The sequence below is a fragment of the Somniosus microcephalus genome, chromosome 5, assembly GCF_052327205.1.
Source record: "Somniosus microcephalus isolate GS21.2 chromosome 5, FLI_Smic_1.0, whole genome shotgun sequence".
Classification (NCBI taxonomy): domain Eukaryota; kingdom Metazoa; phylum Chordata; class Chondrichthyes; order Squaliformes; family Somniosidae; genus Somniosus; species Somniosus microcephalus.
The window spans coordinates 28,925,602-28,940,036 of NC_140991.1; the positions used below are offsets into that span (position 1 = coordinate 28,925,602).

At 43.7% G+C, this 14,435-nt stretch overlaps 1 protein-coding gene across 3 annotated transcripts in view; it reads right to left on the reverse strand.

Annotated features, from left to right (window-relative positions):
- Positions 1–14,435, reverse strand: part of xylb (xylulokinase homolog (H. influenzae)) — a 273,474-nt gene that overhangs the window by 185,719 nt on the left and 73,320 nt on the right. For all 3 annotated transcript variants that reach the window (XM_085987477.1, XM_085987479.1, XM_085987478.1), the window contains exons 12-15: positions 13,335–13,450; positions 11,736–11,851; positions 8,482–8,555; positions 5,948–6,044 (exon numbers count right to left, since the gene is read on the reverse strand). In XM_085987477.1, the coding sequence (XP_085843603.1) occupies positions 5,948–6,044; positions 8,482–8,555; positions 11,736–11,851; positions 13,335–13,450 (403 nt within the window). The remainder of the gene's footprint in view (positions 1–5,947; positions 6,045–8,481; positions 8,556–11,735; positions 11,852–13,334; positions 13,451–14,435) is intronic.

The following is a 14,435-nucleotide window of genomic DNA, read 5'->3' on the forward strand; positions in this document are numbered from 1 at the left end:
ACTGCCTGAAAGGGTGGTGGAGGCAGATTCAATCACAGCTTTCAAAAGGGAATTGGATAAGTATCTGGAGGAAAACAATTTGCAGGGGTACAGGGGAAAGGGCGGGGGAGTGGGACTGGCTGAAGTGCTCTTGCAGCGAGCCGGCACGGGTTCGACGGGCCGAATGGCCTTCTTCCGTGCTGTAACCATTCTATGATTCTTGCGTAACTTCCTGGCTTTTGTACTCTATGCCTCTATTTAGATCAACTGATACAAAAGCAAAATACTGCGGATGCTGGAAACCTGAAGTAAAAACAGAAAATGCTGGAAATACTCAGCAGGTCAAGCAGCATCTGTGGAGAGAGAAACACAGTTAACGTTTCAGGTCGACGACCTTTTATCAGAACTGTTCTGATGAAAGGACATCGACCTGAAGCATTAACTTTGTTTCTCTCTCCACAGATGCTGCCTGACCTGCTGAGTATATCCACCATTTTCTGTTTTTATTGTTTTATTAACTGCTTTGTTAACCTGACCTGCCACCTTCAAAGATTTGTGCACAAACACCCCCAGGTCTCTCTTTTTGTACATCCTTTAAAAGTGTACCATTTAGCATGCACTGTCTCTCCTCATTCTTCCTACCAAAATGTATCACCTCACACTTTTCTGCACTGAATTTCACCTGCTATATGTCCGCCCATTTCACCAGCCTGTCTATATCCTCTTGAAGTCTATTACTATCTTTCTATTTACTACACTTCCAAGTTTCGTGTCGTCTGCAAATTTCGAAATTGTGCCCTGTACCCCCAAGTCCAAGTCATTAATGTAAATCATAAACAGCAGTGGTCCAAGTACTCAAACTTGGGGAACGCCACTGTATACCTCTCTCCAGTCCAAAAAACAGCCATTCACCACAACTCTCTGTTTTCTGTCCCTTAGTCAATTTTGTATCCATGCTGCCCCTTTTACCCCATGAGCTTCAATTTTGCTGACAAGCCTAATATGTTGTACTTTATCAAACGCCTTTGAAAGTCCATATACACAACATCAACTGCACTGCCCTCATCAACCCTCTCTGTTACTTCATCAGAAACTCAATCAAGTTAGTCAAACACAATTTTCCCTCAACAAATCCGTACTGGCTCTCCTTTATTGGTTCATGTTTGTCGAAGTGGATGTTAATTTTCTCCCGGATTATTGTTTTTAAAAGTTTCCTTACCATGGACGTTAAACTGACTGGCCTGTAATTTTGAACAACAGTGAAACATTTGCAATCCTCCAGTCCTTTGGCACCACCCCTGTTTCTAAGCAGGATTGGCAGATTGTGGCCAGCACCTCTGCAATTTCTACCCTTACTTCCCTCAGCAACCTAATCCGGACTGGGTGACTTATCTGCTTTAAGTACTGCCAGCCTTTCTAGTACCTCCTCTTTATCTATTTTTATCTAATCCATTACACCGCCAACCTCCTTGTTTACCATAGCTTTGGCAAAGTCCTCTTCGATGCAAAGTACTCATTTAGTTCCTCGGCCATGCCTTCTGCCTCCACCTAACCAGCCCCACTGCTCCTCTGACAACCCAGTTACTGTTAAGATGCCTATAGAAGACCTTTGGATTCCCTTTTATGTTAGCCAACAATCTATTCTCGTACTGTCTCTTTAACTTTCTTTTTCACTTCACCTCTGTACTTTTTATAGTCAGCCTGATTCTCCCTTGTATTATCAAGCTGACATCCGTCATACACCCCCTTTTTCTGCTTCATCCTACTCACTAACTCCTTCGTCATCCAAGGAGCTCTGGCTTTGGTTTCCCTCCCTTTCCCCATTGTGGGAATGTACCTAGACTGTACCCGAACAATCTCCTCTTTAAAGGCCGTCCATTGCTCCATTACATTTTTGCCTGCCAGTCTTTGACTCCAATTTACCCGGGCTAGATCCCTCCTCAATTTGCTGAAATTAGCCCTCCTCCAGTTAAGTATTTTTATTCTAGATTGCTCCTTATCCTGCTCCATAACTAATCTAAACATTATGATACTATGATCACTATTCCCGAGATGCTCCCCCACTGTGACATTCTCCACTTGACCCACTTCATTCCCCAAGAATAGATCCAGCAATGTCTCCTTCCTCGTTGGGCAGGAAATAGTGATCAAGAAAATTCTCCTGAACACGCTTCAGAAATTCCTCCCCTTCTCTGCCCTTAACACAATCACTGCCCCATTCAATATTGGGGTAGTTAAAGTCTCCCATTATCACTACTCTCTAGTTTATGCGTCTCTCAGCAATTTCCTTACAAATCTGCTCCTCTATCTCCTTCCCACTATTTGGTGGCCTATAAAATACACCAAGTAGCGTGATAGCTCCTCTATTGTTTCTTAACTCCAACCAAATTGATGAAGCAGCTGAAGATAGTTGGGCCTAGGACGCTGCCCTGAGGAACAATATCTAGTTATGCTCCGTGGTGCCAAACACTATCAAATGCTGCCAGACATCAAATCTAACTGTACAATTGTCATCAGAGATTATGTGCTAGGCTGTCTCTTGTTGGAGATGAAGCGGAACTTAACATACTGGTAATGCTGGCAGGAGAAGAGTATAGCTTGTGCCTCTTTAAGAGCCGTCTGTCAGAACCCACAAGCCTTTAAGAATGTCTTCATTACCAGTCATCTTAATTAAATTAAACTGCAGGAACGATCTCAGATCACTCGTCTTATTGTCTAATGACAAAGAGGAGGAGAAAACACCTCCCGCCCAGTTACACAGGAAATATAATATGCATATAATTATACTTTTATTAGGAGATGGAAAGTAATGTTACATCAGAAAAGAAATGAGAAAAACATACACACAAAAAATAAGAAAGACTACAAATGGAAAGTCAGAGGGCCAGATTTTCAGTGTGCCATGAGGCAGGCTTTCAGGCGTGCGGGGGGCAAAAATCCTGAATTCGGGGGTCCCGACACCATCCCGCCCAAAACCCACCTCCACATTAAGTTTCAAGGGAGGCGGGTACCCACCCCGCACTGTGACCCGCCAACCTAAGGCGGGAAGGGATTAGTGCCAATTAACTGCCTGTTAACAGGTAGTTAACAGGCAGTTTTTAGCCTAATCCCTATTTTGAGGGGTGTCGTGTGGGATTCCAGACGGCTCCAAACCAAGCCAGGTTAGAGCAGGCGGGCCGTTGGGTTGAAGGACTTGGAGGGGTCGCGATGTCGGTGTTCAGGTGAGTGATGGGTGCATGAGTGCAAAGGTAAGTGTGTTTGGTGTGTCTAAAGTGTGTAAAGAAGTTTTACTTACCTGTACTTACCTTAACAGCCTTTCTTCCTCTAGGCGTCGGGAGTCCATCACTCAGTCGGAACTGAAAGCTGAATGGCTGCGATCTGTCAAAAGTGACAGCCTTCAGCTTTCAGTGTCGGTGAGAGTTCTAACTGAGTCTGCGTAGAAGGACTCAGGTTAGAAGTCAGACTGTCAGTGTTTGACAGCTTCAAACAGCTGTGAAACACTGATATTTCATCTGTCAAAAACTCTTGACAGATGAAATTTCAGTCTGTGACGTCACCTGTTGCCGGGTGGCCCTTAATTGGCCTGCTGAGCCCACTGGGCGGGCTCAACAAGGTCAATCAAGGGAAAATCGCGTCGATTGGCCGGACGTCGATGGAGGCGGGACTAAAACCCGAAAGTTGTAGTCCCGCCTCCTTCCCAACTGCTGAATGAAAATCCAGCCCAGAATCTGAGGGGATGAAGGTCAAAGTAGCTAGAATGAAAGGAAAGCAGTGCAGCATTCACCTTCAAATTATTTATACATATAGGCCAGTCTTGGGAACTGTGACCCAGAGTCAAAATTGTGCTTCAGGTTCGGAGTCCTTGAGGGATGTACCAACAACTGTCCTGGAGCAATCGGCCCTTGGTGGCCAAGCAGGTGCTCAGCTAGGGTGATGCTTTACTTGAAAATCAAAATGGAACCCTTCTGGGTACAATACTTTCCAGGCATCAGCATGAAAAACAAATCAGGAGGAGGCCTTGTACCACAAGAAGAAGATCTTGAGCTGAAACGCACCTCTTCTGCTTGTCCAACAAGGTCAAATAGCTCAGGTTGCTCTTTGCGCCCAGTCTTGTATTGATATTTGTGAACCTGCTTGGCCTGATCACTTGCCTAGTTTTGCTGAGGCATTAAATCCTTTCCTGTTTTAACCCTGCCAATTATTAGTAACTATGTTTTGTTAAAATAAAATGTTGGTGACGTCTGTGTTGTTGAGGGAGCAATGTTTGGAAGGAATAAGACGCGTTATTCTGGAGAATGTTAGGATGAGTGTAACCAGTCTTCCAATCCAGGCTGAAGACTGGTGGCAGCCAGATGTAAAACGTAATGCCTTATTCTCTTATAAAAACAACTATGAAATTATTTGTCATGTATTTTTGCGTTATGTCTGTCAGTATAAAGGAAGGGATGGAGGGTAAGAAATTGCCAGATCGAGAGTCTGAACAATCAGGTAGGGAACCAGATCAGAATTGCGGACAGATAGGTGAAATGGAAAAAAGAAAATGGAAGGAACACTGTGCAGGCACAGATAATAGTGCTGCCCCAGGCCAAGCAGGTGTGATTTGTTTCTTTCACTTCCAGTGAAGCCCAATAAGAAAGTCCAGGTTAAGAAATTAAGCTGCTGACAAGGAGAAAAAGTGAGTCCCAGGCCTCCGTGACACAATTTATAGTTTGGGGAAAAAAAGGGTAAAGTAGGAATGTGGAATATGATACAAATAATTTTAAAGGAAATTACATAATTTCAGATGTTTGTTTTGTTATAAATGCTAGTTACACAGCTACATATTCAGCTACATCAAATAAAGATGGTGGTGAAACATTACGAAAATGGATTTAGCAGTATGGTTAGTTAAAATCGAAGCCTTTCAAAGACGGGTCGCTGTTTTGTGGAGCCCCACAGGATCTGCCGTTCTTCAGCCGTTGCTTACTTCAGCCAATAAGAAAAGCACGACCATTCGATTCTTTTTTTCTCTGGAGGACAGATTTATGACGAGCTACGTGCAAGAACTACTAGCCTTCTTTCTGCTCCCTCCCCACTTCATTGGGAAGCTTCTCCAAGGGGAGGAGCGAGGCTTCCAGGGGCCTGCCATTGCTTCTATACTGCCGGTAACGTGAGGCTTATTTTTTCCAAAAAATGCAGGACCCCCCTTCCCCCCTCCCTTCTTGGGCATGTGCAAGACAACGCTCCCTGAGCAATTGCTCAAGTCCAGGCTGCACAGAGATTTTTGTGTCCGCCTTCCACCAACCACTGAACCCTGGACACCTGGGCAAACAGGCAGCCCCTGCAGCCAATGCTCAAACAGTACAAAGGACAAGAAACGCAGCATAATCCAGGTTTCATTCACTTGCAGCCTCAACGGGACCAGCCCCCAGAAAACAGTGGGAAGGCGCACAGATTTGCCGAAAAATTGGCACAGGGACAGAAAGCCTCGGCCAGTAAATTAATATGTAGAATTGTTTTGCAAAGTTCAGTATAACACAAATTTGCCATTACAGCATGAGGCAGACTAGCCAAGCTTTGGTGATGGTGCCATTCAATAATTAAACATGCCCATGTGATCATTTTTAAGCATCATTTCTGCCTTTTTTAGCATCGTCCAATGAGCTTTAAACCGAGGGTTGTTGAGGTGAACATTTAAGATTCCATGGCACTATTCACAGAAAAGCAGGAAGTTTTCGTGATGTCCTGACCAATATTCTTCCCGCAGTCAACACCTCCGCCGGTCAAACAGCCCAAAAGTCCAAATCTATTTGTCAAACTGCGCTTTATGGTGTTAAACACAGTTTTGGTTCAGCCACGCCAGTTCTAAGACAATCCAATGTGGCCCACGTAGGTTTGCCAAACAGGCCTGCTCCTGTTGCTTTAAGAGCGAGCTAAATATTTTGCATGAACATGGAGCTCTCTGGCATCTTACATCGTTATTACTTACAGACTTTGTAGCCCAGCTTCTCAGCGTATGCCCTTTTAGCCAGCATCTGACCCTCGATCATAGCTCGGACCTCCACCTCTTTTTGAAACTCTGGCACCTACAACAGACAAGCAGACAGACAGGAAAGTCTTAACTTTTATTTATCTGGTTTTACAGAGATGGAAAAGAGAGAGAGAAAAGAAACTAAAAGGGCTAAATAATAAGATATAAACTACAGCATGTTGAAAACTTAGATGTTGGACTAGAGAGATTACAGTGCAGTCAGTACTCAATTCCATCTTTTCAGGTAATGCCAGGTTATTCAGGGTTTTTGGTCTGCAATACAGGAAACTTTGTGATATCCGGCACCGACGGGACCGGCGTGTTGCCGATCTATCAAAACTGCCGGACATACAAAGTTAATGTTGAAGCATACGAGGTTTTCATCTCCAGACCTTGCAGTGCCTGACTGGGGAAAAAAAAAGAACGAGATCTAAAAAAAACTTATAGAAAACGGCTCCTGATTTTTGCCGTTAGATCAAGTATTCCGGACATACAACCTCCAGATAAACCAAAGTTTCCTGTACTATAAGAGTTCAATGTTATTATTAGCATCAGATTAAACCCCAATTTTTTGTATGGCCTTTTGCCTCTCTTAATGGAAATAGCCTCTTATTTGGGCCTCATTTTGCTGGTAACTCAGTACTGTACCCCAATCTTCTGGCATCAGATAATCTATCCTCAGATGTCTCCCTGGGATGGACAAGTTGGGAGGATATCCCAGGCAGAGAAGATTATGTGCTCTTCATGCTAACCCGAATGGCGTTATTTGCTGGTGTGGCTTTGCTGCTGCGCTCGGGTGCGGTCATTGGGAATCACAGAAGAAATCACAGAAACCCCACAGTGCAGATAGAGGCCATTTCGGCCCATCGAGCCCGCACCGACACATATCTCACCCGATCCCCGTAACCCCTACACCAACACATATCCCACCCTATCCCCGTAACCCCATGTATTTAATCCCCCTAACACTAAGGGTCAATTTATCATAGCCAATCAACCTAACCCGCACATCTTTGGACTGTGGGAGGAAACCGGAGCACCCGGAGGAAACCCACGCAAACACGGGGAGAATGTGCAAACTCCACAGAGACAGTCACCCGAGGCCGGATTCGAACCCGGGTCCCTGGCGCTGTGAGGCAACAGTGCTAACCACTATGCCACCGTGCTGCCTTGATCTTGTTTTTGCAGCTGTCCTTTTTAGGAATGGGATCGGTCGAATCTAGGCCTTAGGAGGCTCTGTCTTTTGCTTAGCAGCGTAACCTTTAATCTTGTGTCTTGACTGATGGTTGACCTCTTTCACTTTTTACTTTTCCTCCAATCCCTCTGCCATGCCAAATAACTAGGAGAGAATTTGTTTTTCAGATTATTGGTGCCACTTACGATATTAACAGATTAAGTAATTAGGCCCTATAGTAAATAAAAGCAAAATCTGTGGGGAATACTCGTTGCTCATTGTCACATTTTGAGGGTTTTTGTACGCTAGGTATTTTCTTGGGTTAACATAAATAGCCTCACTTCCCCTACAAATGGAATCTACCTTTTCTGACAACATCTAGGTAAACAGTAGGAAGTCCTATGAAACATAACAGAGAATCCTTACTCTGTATATTGGCTACTGGACTGTATCACATGCTGCCATGTAATTGCCCTCACTTAGAAAAGTGGACTGAACATACAATCTTACCAGACTGAGACTCAAGTTCTGAACCAAAATGTGGTTTTATTTACATGAGACTAGTGAATGAACAGTATAAAGCAGTGAATCATACATTCCTTGATACATAAAATAATGAATATGCTACTCACATTCTCTCTAAACCAACTTAAGAACATAAAATTGCTTCTTGCGCTGTGGAACATATCAACCTCAGAAATGATCAGCTCTTCTGCTGGTTGGTGCAAAAAACAGAGTTCTACTCTGGCTAGAAAGCTGAAGACTGACTAAACTAAACACATGAAGCCATATATAGTCCTACAATCAGCAACCCTGTCCCTTCTCAAAGATCTCTGATGTAGTTCTTCATCAAACCCATAAAATTCAAGCTGGGCCTGATTCTTTGGCCTGTGCCAAGGCAGTTTAGGACCACTTCTTTAGACATGATTACCTACAGAAATATGATCCAACCACTTTTGCAGTTACACGGAAACAAAAAACAGTAAATGACTACATCTCTCCTAACTACATTAGATCCACAGAAGGCTGCATTTCTCTTAACAATACTGGGTGAATAGCCAAGCTTTGACAATGGGAAGGATGCTTGCAAATGAATGCGATGGCTCTGGTGAATGAATTAACACCTTAGAAAACACAGAGGAACTCACTCCTTTTGGAGCCCCTACAGCCAGCCAGTCTGGACTCTGAGCTAATAGCTTTACTGTTGAGAAGTATTCTGCGTGACCTTGTGTATTACCCTCTTGCATGTTGTTGCCAAAAGTACAAAATAAACGTTAAACATCTAAAACAGACAAAAGTCCATTTTTGTCACACTCACTTTGCAGTTTTCAGCATTGAATCGATGAATACCAACTACAGCAGGGGTGATCTCCATCACATCAAAATAAAACCCTTGAAAAACAGAAACGCATTGTACAAATAAGAAGAAATCGTCTTTAAATGAAAGTCAATCATTTAATATCAATGAGCGAGATATGTATGAATCTTACACTGGGCTTCCCTGCTATGCTGCTTCTCCTCCTCATGCCTTCACCTTGCTGGTTCTATCATTCAATGGTTTTCAAACAGCTGTCCGCTGCCCCCACACACCCTCCAGCTCCGAGCTGCTTCAGGACCCACTGACTGTTGTGTCTCATGCTGTTTTATGGCACTTGCTCGTCCAGTCCCACTTATAGCCCTTCCCCATCCCCGTCGTTTCTAAATCCCACCACCGCCAGCTTCCAGAGCTCACGTCACATCACCTCACCTAATGTTTCCTACATTACAACAGTGACTACACTTCAAAAGTACTTCATTGGCTGCAAAGCGATTTGGGATGACCGGAGGTCATGAAAGGCGCTGTATAAATGCAAGTCTTTGTTTCTTTCTCTAACATGATCAGCATCTGAAATAAAACAGTGTCGATGGTCAAACCATAAGAAGCTTCAAATAAGAAACTTTTGGAATCTGATGAGATTTTTATGTTATAAAATTTTATGAATGAAATAGAAATATCATAGAGAAGACTGGGAATAATTGGAGCAACAGACTATATGAATCTTGATCGTTTTATCCTGTCTCAAATACATTAGCGTCAGTAGAAATCTAAATAATTCTGATGAACTGGAATTTTACATTTGCAACATACTTTGAAATGGATATTAATCTAGTACAACAGGGCAACTTAAATAAATGGAAGAAATAATTGAGTTATTTAACTGAAGGTACAAATGTTTTTCTCCTTTTACTTTGCACATTGTTGGTGTTTCCCTACCCCAACTCATCACTGCTCCTCTGCCTTCCTACTCTCCTGCTGCCATCCCAGTCTTGAATCCCCCTTGGATAAGCCTATAACTAACCTCTGTGCCTCTCTCAACACTCTCCAAAGGTCCATCGAGTCACTCCTCGCTGCCTCCTTATGAGCAGCAACCCCAACTGCCCCATCCTCCTCTCTCGCCGACCTTCCCACCCGGTGCTCCCACTGGGGGCTAATTTTGCCAACCTCTTTCCTGTCTCGGTCACTCCTCCCACCACTGCCTCCTCGAACTCCGTTAGCAGATCAACAATCAGCACCTCTCTGCATTTTCCTCCAGAATGTCCGTTCACTCGTGAACAACGTCCTTGCCTTCCACAACCTGTTTGTGGGACGATTTAATTGACATTGTGAATGTGATGGAAGCTTGGCCAACAGGTGGTGACACCTTGACCTCACTTAAGCCTCCCCTCCTGGCTATCCTTGCCATCTCAATGTGGTGCTTCGACTCCCATGGTCTCATTAGAGACAAGGCCAGCTCCAACCACTTCTATGTATCACTCACCACCAAAAGTGCCACCTAATTGTTTTTCGGTGCTCGTGGCCCATGCAAAATTTCACACAGGCGCGAAATCTTCCACTGAAAAGCCGACGAGCGGCCTGCGCGGGGCCTCCACCCGCATCCCCCTATCTCCTTCCAACTCCACTTCCTTCTACATCCACCTCTGGAAAAAACTCTTCCCTCGAGCAAGTTATAACGGCACATTCAAACTCATAACTGCCAGCCTTTAGCCATCAATTCATCACAGTACTTCTGCAGCTGTCAATCTGCTCAACCGCTCCCTCCTCTCTACCTCCGATGCCCTTGTCCCAGGAAAACTTCTCTGTCTCCCCTCTGGTTATTCTCCCTGGTATGATCCCAATCTTTGCTCCCTCAAGTCCAAGGGGTGTAAACTTAAGCATATCTGGTGCACAACTGGTTAACCATCCATCACCAGATCTATCTGGCTCACATGAAGTGCTATCAGTTCTCACTGTCCTCTGCCAAATCTGCTGTCTATTCTAGTATCATCTTGGCGAGCAAAGATAATCTCTGGCTTTTTTTCTCCGTAGCCAACCGTCTCTTTAGACCGCACTCCCCTGCCTCTTCACCCTCACCTCCCTCAGCAACATTCTGTCACTAAGATTGAGACCATCAGCTCAGCTGTCTCACATCCCTTACCCACCAAGCCCAAGCTCCCCCAAGCTTCCCTCTCGCTAGCCCTGAAACCGTGTCTTTCTCTAATTTCTCTCCCATCTCCCCTCCTGCTCTCTCCAAGCTCAGCTTGTCCATGAGACCCACCTCCTGCTCACTTGACCCCATTCCAACTAAACTGCTGACCACCCAACATTCTTCCTGGCACCCATACTAGCTGACTGATGGGCCTTCAATAACCACAAAACTAGAAGTTATAGACTTAAACAAGTTGGCTTTTAATCACTAAGATCAGAGCTAACATCTCAACACGCCGACTGGTTCACAGGAATGAGTCATACAGATCCTGGGCTCTTTATGTAAGAGAAGTCAGGGGCGGAGCCAAGAGCCAAGACCTGGAACCTCCCAGGTTAGTCGGGAAAGAGGAAGTGAAACTATACACAGTGGGGGAGGGTAATATACATGAGTGCAAAACGGATACAGGATCAAGACAAACAGATTTCATTACACTGACCTTGTAAGTGGTTCCCTCTCCTCAGGTACTGATTCCACACCCCCTCCCTTTCAAAACCGGCATCAAATGATATCCTCTGTGACTGTGACCATTGTGCAGTTTATTTCCTCATCCTTCTCAATCTCTCTGCAGCCCTGGATGGCCAACCACGCTATCCTCCTTCGAAAGCTCTCCATCATCCAGCTCAGTTTGACAGCCCTCGCTTGCCTCCACTCTTACCCATCCAATCATAACCAGAGCATCATGAATGGCTTCTCTTCCCACCCCACGTTGTTACCTCTGGACTCCCCTAAGTAGCTAGCATTGGCCCTCTGCTTTTCCTCATCTACATTTTGCCCTGGGGCAACATCATCTGAAAAAATGGGGTCAGCTTCCACATGTATGCTGATAACACCGAGTTCTACTTACCCACCACCTTTCTTAAACCCTCCACTGCCTCTGTTGTCAAACTGCCTGACTTTCATCCAGTAATGGATGAGCCGCAATTACTTCCAGTTAAACATTGGGAACACTGAAGCCATCATCTTCAGCCCCTGTCAGCCCCTGCCGAAGATGATAGCTCTAGTTCTAACAAAATTAAAAAGTCTCTCAACTAGTTCATGAAAGCCCTGTGCAGATGTTTCACTTTACCTAAATTTCCATTATTCCCAGGACAAGTGGCTTTCATAGCTTTCGCAAATTCATCCCATGAACCAGAAGCACTCTCATCGCGGATCTTCTCTCTTGTCAAGGAGCCATTTTTAAAACTAGAGACAAGGCACTGAGTTAGACAAGGACACAAATAACTTTGATTTTACGTTAACATTTATTTAGCTGTCATTTTAATCTGTGTAAAACATTTTCTTATAAATTCCTATACAACTGATAGAATCCTCCAAATGCCACATAATGCCATATTATAAACACAGGATAACCTCTGTCTCCACCCTCCCCCCAATACTGAGATAATGTGGACTTTGTGAAGGAACACTTCATATGCAAACACACACACATAAAGCATAATGACAGAAAATGTAATAGAACTCACATCCATATAACCAGACCATTAAAAACTTACAATAGAATCAAAGAATTTTATACCAACGAAGGATTTTGAGCTTTTTGATTATGGACTTTTTGGTGCCTTAAGGAGGGCTAAGTAGTAGTTTATACCCGTGTTATGCTTTCCACCGACAGAGGTGACTAAGATCGGGGATAAGGCCTTAATACCAGTTAGGACACACAACATCACTGAAATCCAAGTAAACATAACCCTTCAAGCTGAGGCTTCAAAGAGTTTCAGACACCCCATTCCTCCTTTCTCTCTGAGCCTACCATCTACAATGGAGAGAAGTAATACATCACAAGAACATCTCTTACACATGTGACAACATAATGCAGATACGGAAAAGGGAATATTTACTCTTGGGGACCATGAATGGTGGGAGGTTGTCTATAATGGGGGAGAATCATATCGAAGTTATTTTTTGTTATACAGATCGTTATGATTGCAATAGTTTTTAGTCTCATTTGTATTATTAGCAGAACTTTGCATCGATGTCACAGTGACCTGAGCTGCTTGAAACGACAATCTTTGATAAACTAGTGAATTTGTGGTGAGCACAATTTGGGTTCAAGAGTGTGATTGGGTTAAAGTCAGTGTTTCATAGCATATAGCAGTGCTTTGCTACATTACAGGAAACTTTGTATTATCCGGAGGTTAACTGTCCGGAATGCTCGAGCCACCGGCAAAAATCAGGAGCCGTTTCGTTAGGTTTTTTTTCTTTTCGTTGCTTTTTTCTCAACAGTCAAGCTCTGCAAGGTCTCGCTGAAGCTGTTGCTAAGCTACAGAGATGCTAGCAAGGTACGGCCGACTGTTTAGAAGCTGTTAGCAACAGGGTTTGTTGCCAGATACAGAGCTCAAAATCTCTATGTTTCAACATTAGCGCTGGTTTGTCCGGCAGTTTTGATGGGACGGCAACAGCTCGGTCCTGTCGGTGCCGGATAGCACAAAGTTTCCTGTACTGACAATGGTTTCTACCCTATTATCCTCCAACGGTCACTTTGCTCATTGAAAGCGAACGTCTACCAATGTCAGTTAGACGTCCAACCTAACCCACTGTCCGAGCTAAGGGTGGAAGTAGACAACAGGGCATCTAAAACGGGGCAAAAAAAAGAGGTTAAAATAAACAAATATTCATATTTAGCTTCTTTCAGGTCTTTTTCCCTATTTCAGAAACAATCCCTTACCATATGAGTGCCATGTAGGCGTTGCTGTCAACAGGATTACAGAAGATATGTCCCTCCAGGGTAGGCCTTGGATCCTGAATCCAGAGAAAGACAGTGTCGCTTGTCCCAAGGCTTACCTAGAAAATTCAACAAAAAGCCGCTTTGAAGCAATTGCAAATCCAAAGTGAAGGAAGGTGGTTTACTGTTCATGTTTTCTGAACATAATCAAGAAAATCTTAACACTTTTATACAAATGTTTTCACATTCTAATTTTCTTAAAATCAATTTGGTACAAATAAGTCTATGAAATGCTTTAGAAAACGGCGTCAGTTCTCCTTTTTAAAAAAAATTGAACAGCTGCAAAGAACCAGTGTTGACATTATCCTTTGTTTTGGTGAATTTTTAGTACATTTGTTTAAATCATGTGCTGATGGCACTGACAATATATGGTGACACGAGGGAGCAGAAATAGAAGTACAGACAATAAGTAAATCAGGGGTTAAAAACACCAGCAAGGTTGTCAATTAAAGTTAATGCTAATTATTTTTAACCAGTTGATTTAAATGGAGTGAACGCTCCTCAATTTAAAGGCCTGAGAGATACAGAAAATAATGAAGCATATTTCTGTTATTACCAGAAAATGCAGATTTCTTTCCCAGTGTTGATCTTGATGACTCTACACTGTTTACATCACAATAACTAATGCTTCACTATGGCTATCAGTACACATCACCTGTACACAGATTAGCAGCTGCTGTTCAACCATTACATCTCCTTTCAATAAAAACTTCCAAAATGAAAAAAGCAAGTGCAAAAGCTGTGTGTTTTATTTGCTCTTGGGACAGTCAACAACTGGCAATGCCGCATTTATTGTCAACCTTAGTTGCCACAAGAAGGCCTCCTCCTTGAACCGCTGTGGCCATTATGGTGAACTCTGCTGCTTATAATCGCACTTGTGCAACTAGAGTTTAGGACAGACGCCAGGAAGCAATTTTTTACACGGAGGGTGACCAAGAACTGGAACAGATTGCCAGGAAGAGTAGTTGAGGCCAGGAAACAGCACTCATTTAAGAAATCATGCTGTAATGAGAAGACCGTATGGTTGGCTTTCTGGAACGGTGA